The following is a 16,539-nucleotide window of genomic DNA, read 5'->3' on the forward strand; positions in this document are numbered from 1 at the left end:
CATCTGTCCCTTAAGCCACTACACCTGGACATCTTAGAGAGGTACACATCATAGATGTGCTTCAGACATGACACCCCACAGACAAGCCCCTTTTTATTTCTTCTTGACAGGACTTGCATTTGCACAGTTCTGAGGAGCCCCTTTAGCAGATTACACTTCAACATACCCTGCTGCCATCCACTGCTCAGACTGAGTGAGCAGTGACCTGACATGAGACCGAGGTGACCTCTAGAACACCAAAATGCACCCTAAGCTAACCTCTCCCAGATGCTGCAGAGAAAAGCTGCACAGAAAAAACACTGGAAGATTTTTTCACTATTTTTTCTCTTTGGATTGTGTCGGTCCTTGATTCTTCTTCATTATCTCTATAAACAAACCAGGCACCTCACTACCAACTGCCTCACTCAACACTGCACTGCTGTGGCTTCATCTCGGGGACTGTGTGCAGCTTGGGGCACCTCAACAGGACATCAGCCTGTGTGAGTGTCCAGAGGACAGAATAGTGAAATGTCTCAAGTGACATCCGCTGATGTCACTTAGATTGCTCAGCTCAAAAAAATGGAACATTTGTGTCAAGCAAATAATGACTTTTCAAGCATAGCATCAGCAAAGTGGAGAATGGGAGATCTAGCTCACTGAGTTAAAAGAACAGACTGCCTTGAACCACCTCTCATCCAAGCATGAAAATCTATTTGCATAGAAACACACATGGATATGCAGACTTCAGTTATGCTGGTAAGGAAACTAAAATGAAGGTCCAGCTGCATATAGTGGTCTTCCTTTCCTATCCCTCAGAACTGAAGTTCTGAACACTTCTGCACAATTTTTAGTTGTTTTATCTAATCACCTCAAGCAATAAGCAATCCTGAGAACAACACTCCTTGGTCTATGAACTATGAATTAAGATGCAAGAAGACAAATTCTCCACGAAGATAAGTAAGTTTAGTAATTTTTGCTATTCAGATTGTCTCTGAGTGCAGCCAGAATTCTTACAGTATTACAAAACTAGTTCAGTATTCCTAGAAATAGATACAGACATAACTTTCTTGCTCAGAGACTGAAAAGGCTAAACAATAAACTGAATGGCAAATGAATAAAAAAATAGTATTTGTATCATGGAAAAAGAACTATATATCAAACCTAAAGTAGATGGCAATGGCTGCATACATAAACAGGCATTCCCAAAGAACCAAAGGAAAAAAAAAAGATTCAAAAACAAAAACAAAACAAAACCAACAAAAAAACCAACGAAAGAAACCCCAACACTAAGGCCACACTTTGCTCTCAGATTCCAGAGTAACTACTGATTTCAGTTAAAATCTTTGGGATTATTAATGTGCCTGAAGCAATGTACATGTCCATATCAGGCCTGATTATGTACATGTCTGTATCAGGTCCATATATTGTCAGATCAATATACATGACCATATCAGGTCAGAGTATTAATTAAAAGCCTCTTTTCACCAACCTTCAGATCAAATTAAAATGCTGTTTGGATATCAGAAATTGTAGTAGCAGAAGCAGCTACTTCTACATATAAGTGATTTGAGCCGACATTTCCTACCTGTTCAACTAAAGAGAATCTGCAAGGATGGGTTGTTTTGAAATAAAAAAATTCTCTAAGAAAGTCCCCGAAGGTTTCTGTAGTCACAAGTTGGTTTTTACAACTATGTTAACTTGATGACTCCAGCCGATTATGTCCTGTCATATGGATCAAAATGGAGCAGAGAGCTGATTACAAAAAATAAGAAAGCAGAGGCAAGGAATGTATTGAAGACAAACTTCTGCTCCTGTAGACAGTAACTTCATTCAAAATTATGAATACTATGTCATTTGCACACTTTTGTTAATGTATTTACATCAATCATATTTTGCAGATACAAGAACTCTCAAATATGAAGACTTCTATCCCATCCTAACAGTCCTGTACAGGAATATAGTCACAATAGAGAACAACTACTTCGTACTTCGTGAATTAGCCTGCTCTAATTCACTAGGCACACTATTTCCTCTAAGGTGCATTGCTTCAAACTCACTGCGAGAGAGCTTTTTTCTAGAGTGTTCCAGTTGTTATGCTACACACTGAAAACAGATTAATTTCTCCTTATTATTCTAAAGTGGACTTTAATTGTTTGAAATACATAAAAATACCACCTTGTAGCAGCAAACCAATTTTAAGAGATAAAAAAGTGAAAATTTCAGTCTTGCTCTATTTCTCTGTTATTGTTGGTGGTTCAGTTTTGAAGGCTCACACTTCTTTTTAATTGGCCACTGTAATGGCTTATGTGCAGCCTCCTAACTGAATGTGATAAAAAAAAGTCCTTCTACCACACATTAGGACATGGCTCAGCATGGAATTCAAACTAAGGAATTACACAGAGCTGTCCTAAAGTGAAATCCACAACAGTCAGACTTCAATACTGGTCTCTCTCAAGATTAGTCTCCCTACATTAAAGAAACACAGTGCACTTACATGTTTGCTGCACTGGAAAAACACTTCATCTTCACACACAGAAACCTTTCCAGCCTTCTACAAACATGGCTGTCATCATTACAAAGACACCAACTAAGTAAGTATTGACAATGGCTGTCTAAGCACTGGTTCACTTCAAACTGATGCCATACCACTGCATTTTCCAGTCTCTCTGATTCATCAGTATTCAGTGTGCCTACTCCTAGGAACCACGAGGGAAACATATTCAAGACGAACCTCACTGAACAGAGATGGCTTCATAAACACACATGGATAGCTACAGCACACACCATGATCCATTTCTGTGATAACACTGCATTTTTCAGTGCCAACTAAAGCCATTTCCTGAGCAGCTTATTATTAGCTGACACAAACAACTACCAAGCACCCACGAGGACAGAGAACAAATAAAAGCTGAGTTCAAGCTCACCACTGCCATAAAGATCACCTTAACAATGACCCCACTTTGGTCTACACTTGCGTCTGTGTGCACACAGCACATTTCCTGCTACAGTGACCAAATTAGTAGCCAGAGAGTATTTTTACTGAGAAGGCTATCCTGTCTGAAAGGTGAAGGGAATTAAATAAATAGCACATTAATCACCTCAATGTCAAGCTGAAGTGATAGCTCTCAACACATGTCTCCCTTCAACCAGCAGTAACCTGCAGATCAGCAGTGGCACTGAAAACACTGAAGGAGCACTTGATAAAAAGCACCAGAAGAGCTGACAGCATAGAGCCTGTCCAGCCAGCCCCAAACAGGATTTGTCACAGCAATGCCAGTGGGCATCATCTGGATGTAAGCTCTGTGACTGGAGAAGAAAATATTAATACACAGGCTATGGAGTTTATCCTTTTAATCCCCTGTGGCCATAGCCCTGTGCTCAGGTATCAAGGCTTCCTCTAAGATCAAGGGAATCTGAACAGGAGCTTACTCAGAGACTAAGGGCACAGGGTGGGGAGGAAGAGGAGAAGTGCCTTCAAGCAGCTGGTTCTCATATTCTTAAGAGATTATTGGAGGTTCCAGCTGAAGGAAATACCTCCTCAACTTTAGAGGCACACACTTTGACTTTCAGCACTGCAGTCCTCTGTGAGGACCCTACCATCACCCAGCTGAGACACTGATATATGAAGAAGCTCCACATAATTTCCTAGCAACAAAACTAGTACTACCAGCACAAGCAAGACCTTTGTAGCCAACTTTGACCTTAACCATAAATATCTTTTTAGAGTGTTCAGTTAGTGTCCTTCAAGTCACAGGATGCTGTTCTGCTTTCAGATACACAAATCTGTCACCGCTGCAATGGCAGCCACACCTCTGATAAGATATTTTGGTCTCCAATTTTCAATATAATTTCCTGCTTTCAAAATTTCTTCTGTGTTCCTCAAACACAGGCCTCACTCCTCCCCACACACAATTTTACAAAGATCTTTTAAACAGCAGTTTTCCAGCACAATCTCAAGCACAGTGTGCTAAGAGACTATGCTTCTCAAAGAAACCTATAATCTTTAACATACACTTGTTTACTTGTTGTATGATTCTTCTGTGCTTTTATATTCAGAGAAGGAATATTAAATATACTCCAACGGGAGGAAAATAAATGGGGGGGGTATTCTTAAGATGGTATAAACTTAAAATGGTAGAATAGCAAAGATCTTAAAACTACAGTTTTAAGTTTTACTTTCTACAGTCTTTCTTCCATCATATTTACAGCTTTTACTTTACAGCCCCTTACTCCTAAGGGTACTAAAACTATTTAAAAGGGTAGAAAGTGCCAAATTCATGAACTTGTTTAAAAACAGAACAAACAGAAATACAGGAAAATACTCAGCTCTCACAAATCTGCTGATCAGAGGAAGCACATCCCAGGTATCAAGAGACTGAAGCTGTACCTGGCACAGACTGTTATTTCAGCCAGCAGAAAGCAGTGGATCAACCTGGCTTTCTGCAGGTTTTCCTTGCTAAGGTGAGCTGTGCTGTATACTGTGGCACCGTGACTTAGCAGGCAGCCTGCTGTGTGCCCAAGATAGGACAGAGTGTGACAAACCAAAACCATCATACTGCTAAATATATGCACTGGTATACAGTCCTGTGCACTGCATTAAAAGGAGGACCAAGGTTCAAAGAGAAAGATCATTCGACACTCTTCTCCTCAATACTTCCTCAGCTGAGCTTGTAGAAGAGCCACAAAAGGGGAGGGGAAGCTACTTGGAGAGACTCAATAAGAGTCCATCATTATTTCATATACAGTCATCTTTACAGGCTCCCCAAGAACCTGTTAATCTGTGAATCCACTCTCCTGTGTAATCCCGACCAAAATACATCAGCAAAGGTAAACATCTATGAAAAAAATTTGCTAGTAATATTCCCAAGAACCCAATTTTAATTCCTAAGCACCTAAAAAAACACACAATCATCAAAGTTCTCTAATATACTTATCCAATACATTAATTACAAGATTATATTCTTGCATAACCAAACAAAAATAATTCTAAGGGCTAACTAACCTAAACTGAACACTTCATCTATGACCTTATGAAATAAAATCTGTACTTTCTTCATATCTGTCAACTGCCTGACAAATTTTAACATGGTGCAGGGTAAAATATTATTGCTTAAAATCTGTATTGCTTCTTGGTTGAGCATGTCTAAGCAGAAGTCACTGAAATAATTGTACTAATTTTCAAAGATTCTAAAATAGAAAGTAATATCCCAGTTTTATCGCCTCTGTTATTACCCTCTTTCTTCATTCCATTTATTGTTCCTTTGCCTTACGAATGGCTGTCTTGCTATCTTTGATAATTATAAGAACATATATTTCGGTCTAGCAAAAAAAATTTAGATAGGGTGTAGTAACTTCACAATTCTTCAAACGGTTTAAAAGGCATTAGCATCATCATCTGTTTCAAAGCTTTCCCAGCACAAGAAGAAATAGTTACATGCAGACATGCATGCAAAACTCACAACTACATGTAAATGTCTCCTTCTATAAACATACATCTGCACAGATAAACAAGAAACAAATTTAGAACAACTCCACCACTAAAAAAAAAGAACAAGGAAGAAGAAGACGCAATAAGTTTTATAGTGCACATCACAGACAAGACTGTCTTCTAACATATTTTGATCACTGTTTTAAGGAGAGCACAATGATCAGGTTTTCTTCATCAGCACAACAGATGGAACAAGTGGTTTGCTTCACAAATGAGGAAATTGTACTCTGCCTGCTAAAAACTAGATAATCTAAAGAAATACTTAAATAGTAGATTATTTTAGCTAAGGCACACCTATGCACGAGCAATTTCTTGCACTGTATGTTCACCTATTTACAGGGCAGAACTTATTTTTAGCTAAAGAGACTATTTACATGAGGCTGCAGCACTTATTTACAAGACTAAGGCAGATCAAACAACTTGTTGAGTCATGAATGACTACACACTTGAGTTGTGAACCACCTGGAAGGAAACACTTGACAATGATGGCCTAGATACATTTCCTTCAGAGGCCAGTAGCGTGCATCAGATCATCTCCTGGAATATCAACCTGACCAGCACTTCTAAAGTAGCTCAAATCTACAGGGGCAAAAAAAGGCAGTATTTACATGAAAGGGATATAAAAAACTCACACTTTCAAGTTGGACACTCTGTTCTGAAAATTTGTCCTGACATTTATTCTGATTAATCTCTTACAAACAGCTGGTTCTGCTTAACTTAATCTCATTAAAAGTCCCAAGCAGACGAATTTAAGCAGGCCCTGTTCTACTGTAAGTCTAACCTGTAAAAACATGAGAGTCCACAAGTTTCCAAACAACGAGCCTTCAGCATCGTGTTCACTGGTGTGTATGTGTGTGTATATCTTCTAACTGCAAGCTGCAGCTTTAGTTGTATTGAGAGAGAAGTGTTTCCCTCAGCCTGTGTTATTCTATGCCTTTTTACTCCTTATTTGTAGTTTCAAGCAAGCAGCCAGATTTCCTTTTTTGTGGCTGACTTAGGAAATCAACTGAAATGATGAAGGGGAAAGGTGCTCTGTGTCGACCAGCCTTCCCTGAAGAGACTGAAGTTAGCAACACGACTCAAGGTCTGTGTGCATTCAAGTGTGATGGATGATTTCACCAGGTGGGTAACTTGAACACATTAGTTATATGATTCTATTTGGTAACCTAAAAGACCCTATAAAAACAGCTTCTGTCAGTCATGCTGTTTTCAGATTTAGCTGTTTTTTTACTGTACCAAGTATAGACAAAACAGGCAGGTAAGCTGCAGCCAGTAAATTTAGAAGGGAGTGAGAAAGAAGATGAGTGCTGAAATGCAGGTTTATCAGTGCTGTTCTGGCAGTACATTTCCAAGAACTCACTAAGCTTTAAGGAAAGGGACAGGGGGTAAGTATAGCTAAACAGAACTCAGTTATACAAGCTTTAAAGACGTTTAAGGAAACAGATGCACAAATTTCCCAATTTAAGAAACACAGCAAGAAAAAGAAAAACCAAAACCCAACCACCACAGACACTACAAGCATTATTCTAGAAATGAGCTTAACAGCCATTTCTCCCACTGCCACACTCACAGAACTTGAAGACCTCATCAGTTTGAGATGGACCAGTGCCACAAAAAAAGGATGTATAAGAAAACATATAAGAATACATATATGTAATATATAAGAGTATCCTCATACATTACAAGAACAGCTAGTGCAGATAAACATCCTTTCTTCTAACATGCCTAGTTTGATATAACTCCACAAGTCTGAATTTAGTCAATGCAAGTAATAGAAAAACCTTTTGTTAATAACACTTTTGCAGTCAAACCAACCTTTGCTACAGCACTGCTGAGATCAATAATATTACAAAGGAGAGAAACTGGTGCAGTCCACTGTCAATCAGTTCTCTTCTGAGCCACACTGTGTTTCATTCATCATGCTGCACACCCTACTTCCTTGCCCAGAGGGAAGGGAATTAAAAGGTCACCCCTTAGCCAATAAAATATATATTTAGCTATTTTGTGGGGAGGAAACAGTATCTTTAAGCAGTCATCCAAAGAAGACAGACTACCCAGAAGGTCGCATGCTGCTGCACATCAATAAGCATCTTGATCTAGAAACTGAAATGAAAAATATCAAACCACTGAAGGTATGAAAGGGGGACTCGGAGACCTGTCAGAAAAATTACAAAATTAGAGCTGAGCACTGCATTCAGCAAATAGATGATACAGAGATGGCAGAAGTAAGTAGTGCTGGGAGCTAGGTTAAGATTGCACACTCTGAAATTTTCAGTAACAGGAAAAAAATCACTTTGGATACTTTTTATATATATCTACATTTTCTCTTAGGTCTCGCTACAGGTAAACACCTAAGTCAGCTCCTCTTTTCTTTCTTTACCTCTTCAGTCTTTCTTTCCAGGACTGCTTCACTGTAAGCGTAATTAAAAAAAAAAAAATTAAAAGAGTAATACCCTGCTGATACCTATTTCGTGATTCTTTTAATCCTGAAAATTGCTTTCTCCTCCATTCTTTCAGCCTCACTAATTGAAATGCTCCGGGGAGCAGTCCTTGTGGAAATAAGAAAGAGCACCTAAATTGTACTTGCATTGCATGTCAAAACAAACATTAGATGCTTAAGACAACAAAAATATCACTGGGACTCTAAGAAAATACACTGATTTTTGCTATCCATGCTGCTATCAAAATACATATAGCAGATTCATCATCCCACCACAGAACTGTAGCTGTAGAAGACAGTTTTTGCACTGGAACTACCGTAATCAAGAAAAAGACCAATTGGTATTCTACAGTCCCTCAAAAAAACCCCACCCTTGGCTTATGGAATTTTATCCTGAATGAACAGGCTTATACCCATACACTGAAACAAACCTGATGGCAGCAAATTGCATAGTGAAATTGGAGGTACTTCAAATGCCAAACCATAAAGCTCTCTAGGACTGGAACAGAAAATCAAGATGGCATGATTACAAAAACAGCACAAAATAACTGGTTAAGAAAGAATGACCAGAGTTTCTGTGGAAAGGGTTTGAAGGTACAGAAAGGGAAAGAGTCTATGAAGGCCCTGAAGTCACAAGAGGAAGAAAAATGTATGTTTCCTGATGGGAAATATACAAGAGAAAGAACAAAGAAAGAAATATTACTTGTGGCACTGAAGAAAAAAACTTTGACAAGTATCCAACACTGAAGTTCACCTAATGTTCTGGGGAAGGAAAAAAAACCCCAAAACAAATCTCAAAACCTACAGACCCCATAACTTTATATGCAAGTTATAGTGAGCATTCATACAGAGTGTGCTGTATAGCTATACAGTTAAAGACATCTCTTATGTAACTTATACTTTGTCAACGCAGAACTAAAGAAATGTGTGCCTTTAAGGAATGAATTCACTATAAAGGTCTTCCTAAAAATAGAAGATGGGAAAAAAAAAGTAACTGCTCCCTAAAACTGGTCCCTGGTCAAAAGGGACCTACATAATCAGCTGCCAGCCTTCCTGCTGAGAAAACCTGAACTTCTTGTACTACTAGATTTGATTCCTACTCCTGTCAACATAGTGTGACTCCAGGAGCAGGCTCTGAGGACCACTTACACAATGAGATATCATGGCACAGAACTGCAAGTGTCAGAACTTGACCCTTACAATATATAAAGGATCAGATCTTTAAGACATATAAACATATGTCCATTTTCGTTGGAGTCTACGGGTACATTCACATGTGAATGACTTTAGGATGAGGACAATCTGAAAGAAACTACAAAAAAAAAATTCTTTAAATTCTATTGAATGAGTACCATCCTTGTGCTTTCTGTATGTGTTACTCTTCCCACAACTGTGTAATTCTTGGCACTTAGTAAGAAGTACCCAGCATGGTGCTGGACTGTTCCTCATAAGAGCTGATTATGCTCCCACAGCCACTTAAGAGGAAGATTTAGAAGTATGAAATAAGTACCTACACACCTACATTTTCTCTTCATCTTTTAAAGTAGAAAAACATCAACCTAAAATAAAAAATACACCTGGCAAACGAAAATTAATTTATTATGCTTCAAATTATTTCAGCCACTCAATTTGCCTCCCAATCCTATGTACAAAAGGCCAGCAGTGACTGCAGCACCAGCTAAAAGCATAAGATTTACACTGGCACTCTTATTAGAGCTGAGGTAATTTAAGAGGAATGTCAGCACAAATTTACTTTTCAAACTTTATTACTCTGCTTTAAGAAGAGAAAGAATGCCTGCTATTGTAATTTTCAAAATATTTACAAAATCTTTGGTATCTGGTTTTAGTCGCACAGAGTTAAAACCAAAACTCTAACATCACCCTACATCATGTTTCTTTCATAAGAAAATAGAACTAAAGAATAAGAAAAATCACATCAAGTGAAAATAAAGTTTTTAAAGAGAAATGTGATCCCTCTTCATTCTAGATAAAATTCAAGGCTACCACTGAATTAAAAGGAGCTACAAGTAGACTGTTCTGCAAGCTGTGAGCTTGTGAATCTGGTTTCCATAGGTATCTGAGCCATTCAAACCCACTTCCCTTTGAATGTGAAGGTTCCAACCATAGAGAGGCAAAAGGGGATGAAAATCTCAAGCTAATCACATCTATGCCAATTGCATAACTTTAATCCTGAACTAGAGGCCACATTCTCACCCTCCTGTCTGAACTTCCTCCTCTTCTTTTGGCAGAGAACAAGGTAACCTACTTTTAAATAATCTTTATTCCTCTTTGAAGAGAATGATGAGGGAAGCTGTCCTGGTGGCCATTCAGTAGTGACCTTTTCTCACAGCATAGAGACATTTCAAAAATCACCTCTGTACCATGAAGGCCTTCCAAAGTAATCTCGAAGAGACATGTATTTTATCATTATAGAAACACAGGAAAGAAACTAAGAAGTAGAGCAGAACACAGAAGATAAAGGGAACCACATCAGAAAGAAGCAATGTACTCTTTGGCTCTGCAAACATCAGGCAACAGAAAAACCATTGATGTACTGATGTACCGTGATACTTTTCCTATTAAACCAAATACCTTTTTGAACATAACTGTTTATAGCAACATTAAGAATTAAAACAAAAGCCCATTCTGTGCAGCCAAAAAGTAGTTCTAACAGAGGGAACCAAATGAAGAAGCAACAATTTATTTGCTCTATCCCCTCCTGCTCTGCCTAATGCCTGCAGTTAGGAAGGCACTGTCCTCAGGTGGTGGTGCCACTCAGCCCCTGCTCTCTCAGACAAGGCTCCCAAGATTATTCCATTTTGAGGTAGACACCTGTCCACTGGCAACAAGCATGAGAGCATCAACTGCAAAATGAGGCTACCACATGGCAACATCTTTCAGTCACTACAAAACTTGCTTCCAAATTGAAACAGCTACCAAGAGGTGAAAAGCTCCATATCACATTTCTAATCCCTCCTCTCTGCAACTTTTTTTTTGGTAATGATTCATGTAAGTTTTCCTGGTCTTATAGAACTTGTTCCCTCAAATATGCTCCCCAAATCGCTTTGACTCTCATGTAGCAAGGATTTTTACAATGCATGTGAGAAATATTCTGTTGCTCTTTATCCATTTGAAAACACACACTTAAGAAAAAAGGTCAGATAAAAATTGGTATAATGTGGAGCTCTAGTGGCAGTGAAGAAGTAAAGCAGCATGCAACACCAACCACGAAAAAGTAGATATTGACCTTTAGCAGGAAAACAGTAAGTGAAAATATGATAACAGATGGATTTAAACAAGGAAGAAGAAAGAGGGAAAGAGCTTAGCATCAAATTAAACATAATTTCAGGTTCACAGAATGCATCACTGCAAACAACATGATGAGTAACACTCTTTTCTGAGCACAAACTTGCATCTTGTAATTCACTGCAGTTAAGCAACAGAAAAAAATAAGATCAGTTTGCTTATGTCAGCCTTAAAGGAAAAAAAATATATACATACACTACAGCAGGAAACCAGTGCTCCTTACCAAAACTAACAGGGAGTTGAGTAATTCTATGCACTCTTTTAAAACTGTACAAGTCATATATACTGCCCTTCCTATGATAGCTGTGGCAACTCCAACACCAGCAAGTACACTGTTCTCAGCTGTATCATCACAAAAATAGAGTACCAGCCACTGTAGGCAGCTTTAACACTGAGATTCGGCAGCCCCTTCAGACTGATGAATTTGGCAGGAATTGAATCCTAAACCAGGAAAGTTCCTGCCTTACATACAAGTACTATCACACATCCTGCTGGCAAGCATTATCAGCTTAAGTCCTGTTGACAGTCAATATTCCACCTGTAAAGGAGATGGTTTTTCATACAGAGGAAGAGGACATGCAAAGCATCCTCTGCATCTAGTGTGCTTCATCAGAGAGGATGATGGAACTCTTACATGCCCCTGTGAAACACTGGCATTATTTTCCTAACTTCTAAGGTACTAGATGAATATAGGATTGGATATAGGTTAGAAGAAGTTTATATAGCTAAAACAACATTGACAGCTATCAGACTATCACAAAGGAGCACAAAGACCACAGAAACACTGCAGCACAAATGTACAAACAACTATGAAATATTAGAAGGGACCATTTCCAAAGTCAAGCGACATCCCTGGTTGCACAGACACACACAGTTTTGAACCTTCAGTAAGAAAAACCTGCAATTCCTTCCTAAGGAAACTCCTTTCCACCAACACTACAGAAAAACAAGATTAAAAGTCTCATGCATACATTGCTGCTAACTTGCAACAGACCCTCTACCTATTTCAATCCATGTTATAAATCACTCAATATTTTTGCTAGGGGCTTTTGCTCCATTTCCCAGCCTGAGTACACAGTGCCTTGATTCAGTACTACCCCATTTAAGACAGAATATATTTCATCTGCTAGAGTGGATCATTAACGTCTTCATAAGTGTTCTTGTTTGGCAACATCCAGTCTAATGAGTGGTTTTCATTAGCATTAATTCCAGTCTAGGGCCACAGTGAAAACCAGTCATTCTAGGCTTTACATCTTTTGCACCCAAGGAACAGCTGATTGAAAGGCATGCCCTGGACCTGATTTAGGTGTATTGCAAAAACGTGGGATACCAAACAGCCCAGAGTTACAAGCCTCCGAGAGGAGATTTCCAAGCTGTGTCTGTTACCTGGTGGGCAGTTGCACTCTGGAGCCGCTTCTCTCGCTACTCGTATTTTTGCCAAGTGCTCGTAGGATTTCTGGGGGCGAGAGAAGCGACATGAGGGCGGGCACTTGGCGAGCGAGCTCGCCCGCCACAGGCAGCGCTCCCGACCGCGGCCGCACACTGGAATTTACCGCTATGCCAGAGGCTGAGCAACCAGCGGCGGCTCCTGGGCTTGGACTCGGCCGAAGGTGTCTCAGTGACCTCACAGCCCCACACCAACAGCGCCAAGCCCGACACCTGGGGTCTGTCGCACCGCCGCCCAAGTGACCCCGCTCTCTCCGCCTGCTCCACACGCGCGGTGCAGAGGCGCAGGGAGGGCGGCAAGTTACAGATGAGAAAAGCGCCTCAGCGGCGGCGCACACAGGGCTCCCCCCGATCCCCATCCCGCCGCTCCTGCAGCCCGGGGCGTCCCCGGCCCGCTCCTCCCCCGGCCCCGCCGCCCCGTGGGGTGCCGGGCTCACTTTCCCGCTTCCCCCTCCACCTCAGCCGAGCAGCGCCCCCGGGCACCCTCCTCATAGCCTCGGCCGCCCCCCGCCCCGAGCATCCCCCGTGCCCCCACACGCACACCGCACGGCAGCGACCACCCCCGTCCCGCACACCTGGGCGAGAAGTTGCTCCACTTTCTCCTGCATCATCGCGTTCAGCTGCTCCAAGGAAAAGCCGGGCAGCGGCGGGAGCGGGGCGGCGGCAGAGAAGCCCCCTCGGGCGCCTTCGATGGCCGCGACCCTGGCCTGGAGGTCGCTGGTCCGCACCCCCAGGTAGACGCAGGAGGCCGCGGCCAGCGCTGAGAGGAGCGCGGCCAGCGCGGAGCCGACCGGCCCAGCCCGCCGCGGGCAGCGGTCCCCGCCGCAGCCGGGCTTCCCGAGGCCGGGCTTCCCGCTGCCGCCGGGCTTCCCGTTGCCATCCTGTCCTGCGGCTCCTCGGCTCTTCCCCAGCGTGCTCGCACACCCTTCAGCTGCGGCAGCTTTGATTTCCTTTCCTCCGCCCCCCATGGAGGCAATTACTTTACAAACAACGATAACAAAAATAACAGCAACGAAGTAGGAGAAAAATAAATAACAAAACGGCAAAACAATTAGTTAAAAGAAGAAAAAAAAAATTTAAAACCCGCGGCAAGTAGCAGCAAAGCCCGCAGCCGGCTGACACACTTTGAAGGCGAAGCGGCGGCGCGCTCCGCAGCCCGCACCGCACCGCACAGCACCGGCAGCGGGTCACGACCCACCCCGCGGCAGAGGCGGCGGCGGGAGGCGGGGGAGGCGAGCCACAAGCCGGCAGCGGGGCTGGGTGCGAGGCGTGCCCCCGCGGCTTCCAGCCGTCCTTCGGAGGGAGCAGCGTGCTCTGCGAGCGCTTTGCCACTTGTCAGAGAGGTTTTCAGGCGCGGGGCGGGAAGCGCCCCCCTCCGCCTCCCGCTCCCCTCCCCGCTGCCGCCGCCGCCGGAGGACTTGTTGCTCCCGCTCCACCTGCCTGCCGGCGCCCAGCAGCCGCGCCGCGCCAGGCGGGGAAGTCCGCAGGCGGCAGGCAGCCCGCGCTGCCCCGCTGTCAGCCGCGGAGCCGCCCCGCATCCCCGCCCTCATCGGCATAATTTATTCACCTAGGCGCGGAGGGGCGGCCTGCGGGCCGCGGGGGGCTCTCTTTGCATAATGCATGCACGGCGTGCAGCACATCAGACTCACAAATTAGGAGGGCGAGGGTCGCAGAGGCCTCGGGAGGGGCTGCCATGCCGGGTGGTGCCGGGGAGGGGGCGGCAAGGGGCGGCTGGCCGCGCCGGGGCAGCTCCGGAACACCGAGCAAATTTACGGTGGTTTATGGCTGGGCTGTCGTGCCCACGGTGCGGGCATAAAGCACGGGAGTGCTCCGTTGTCCCGTTCTTTTCTTAGAGTGCGGAGGATAAACGTGTATAACTCACCGTGGCAGGCAGGTGAGGTGAGGGCTCACTTCCAAAGAGGCAGCCTGCACTAACTTCCCATTGTATGAAGGCTTAATTTTAGCCAGTTTTCTTTCTGCTTGTTTATTTATCAAATTGCTTGTTCACTATTCCATGCAGACTGTGAAGTTTTCTTTGTGCCTGCTTTGATTGACTAGAAAAGTAGCATCAACATCCAGAGAACTGCAGGTGTGGCCTGATGGGAAGCTTGGTGGTTTCTGGTCCTTTCCTCTCTGCCTCTTACTGCCCAAATGCTGCATTGACCTGCTGTAGTTTGGTTCTCACCTGGGCAGTACTGCAGTGCGTCTCCTATAAGGCACTTTTGTGTGACATTTCTTGTGTTGGGTACACTTTTTGACCCAGAGAAACTTCTCAAAGCAGGACCAGATGTTGAAAGAACACATAGCTCACCTGGTTTGGCGTTTACTTATGTGAATGCATACAAGATATATGATGAAAAAGAGATTTGTCAAACTAAGGCACTTCTCAGACAAGACCAAGAGTGTTGGTTTATACTGTGAATCAAATTTCTTTGTGGAATCATATTTGTGCAGTTTTATTACCTATTGTTTCCCAAGAATTCAAGCAGTCACAACTGCCATGAAGACATGGATCCAAAAAAGCTCTGTGGGTTTCAGTCTAATTACTTAGACTTTTAATGAAGTGTACCAGAAGTTCATAGCTAGTCATTTATTCTTCATCATTTGTCTCTTCTTTCTAAACAAAAAGTTTTGTGTACTCTAGTCAGAGAGAAGAAACCATGATTACATAGCCCTAGGTGATGGTTTCTTCACAATAAGCAGTTAAGGGTTGCAAGGGAGAGTTTACAAACAAATTCCACCAAGCAGCACATACCTTATGGTCAGGACTTGGGAATAACAACTACACTTTTCAAAACAAAGACTTGCTCACAGACTATCTGTCGGCAATAGTAAGAAGCTGAAATAGTATTTGGAATTAATAAACTGACAGCAGAAAATAAGTAATACCGACATGCTCTTATTTGGTGCTCAGCATGGGCTCCCCGAGTATGGTATGAGCAGTGCCCAGGCTGCCTCAGAGTGGCTGGCAGCACACGAGGCGCTGGGAGCCATTGGCGCCAGCCCCAGCGCTTCACATTACCCCCTGTTGTTAGTAGCCAGCACCATTACTCACCCCTGCTCGTGGTGACATCCAGCAAAAGTAACCCTGCAAACCCTCGGGATATGATTGCCATTTTCTGCGGGGGGTCAGCGAGGCGCCGCGGGGAGCAGGAGGGCTGCCCGCCGCCCGCTGCTGCCTCACAGCAGCACTGCCTCACTTGTGGTGCACAACTGGGTGCTGCTCATCGGAGCCAGGGTGACATCTCCTCCTGGGATCAGCTCTTCTTATTTCACGGCAGGTACACACATCCTCTGGCTGCTTCAGTGCCCCACGTGGGCCACAGACAAGCACGTACCCATAGGTCAGTGTGACGTGGCTCGATGTTTTGCTTGGCCAAATGATGAAATCTTTCTGCCCAAGCATCTTTCTGTCCCAGCATCATGCCATGCGTTCTTTTTGGACAAGGCATATTCTACATCAGAAATGTAATAGCCTGACACAGAAAATCCTATTAGATTTGCACGTACTAGCCATCATAAAGGTTGCCAAATGAGCCAGATTACCATGTTTCTACGGGTTACAGGGCAAAGCCATTTTCCTATTGAATAGCAATACCATGCTAGATGATTTTTATTCTGAAGAGGTATGATGGGAAACCTTTCATTTTTCTGTCCAGTACAAAAAGAAAAATCGGCCAAACTAGAATCAAAGTCCAAGCCGGGGAAGCAGAACTCTAAAATACCCAAGAAATTGTTTCCATTCTCTTTCTCACACTGGGTAGCTATACTTCTGTACTACTGGGAGAAATATTAGCCCTGTCTGGTATCAGCTCTCAAAAGAGATGAGGCTCATGCTCATGTGTACATGGGTCTGCTCAAACATATCCTCAGACAAAGG

At 43.0% G+C, this 16,539-nt stretch overlaps 1 protein-coding gene across 1 annotated transcript in view; it reads right to left on the reverse strand.

Annotated features, from left to right (window-relative positions):
• The window catches only part of COL25A1 (collagen type XXV alpha 1 chain), a 291,662-nt gene extending 277,815 nt beyond the window's left edge, over positions 1-13,847 (reverse strand). Inside the window, exons 1-2 of the mRNA XM_050974011.1 lie at positions 13,235-13,847; positions 12,600-12,669 (exon numbers count right to left, since the gene is read on the reverse strand). Of these exons, the coding sequence (XP_050829968.1) occupies positions 12,600-12,669; positions 13,235-13,627 (463 nt within the window). The 5' untranslated portion in view covers positions 13,628-13,847. The remainder of the gene's footprint in view (positions 1-12,599; positions 12,670-13,234) is intronic.
• Positions 13,848-16,539: the final 2,692 nt, after the last annotated feature.

The sequence above is a fragment of the Serinus canaria genome, chromosome 4, assembly GCF_022539315.1.
Source record: "Serinus canaria isolate serCan28SL12 chromosome 4, serCan2020, whole genome shotgun sequence".
NCBI lineage: Eukaryota > Metazoa > Chordata > Aves > Passeriformes > Fringillidae > Serinus > Serinus canaria.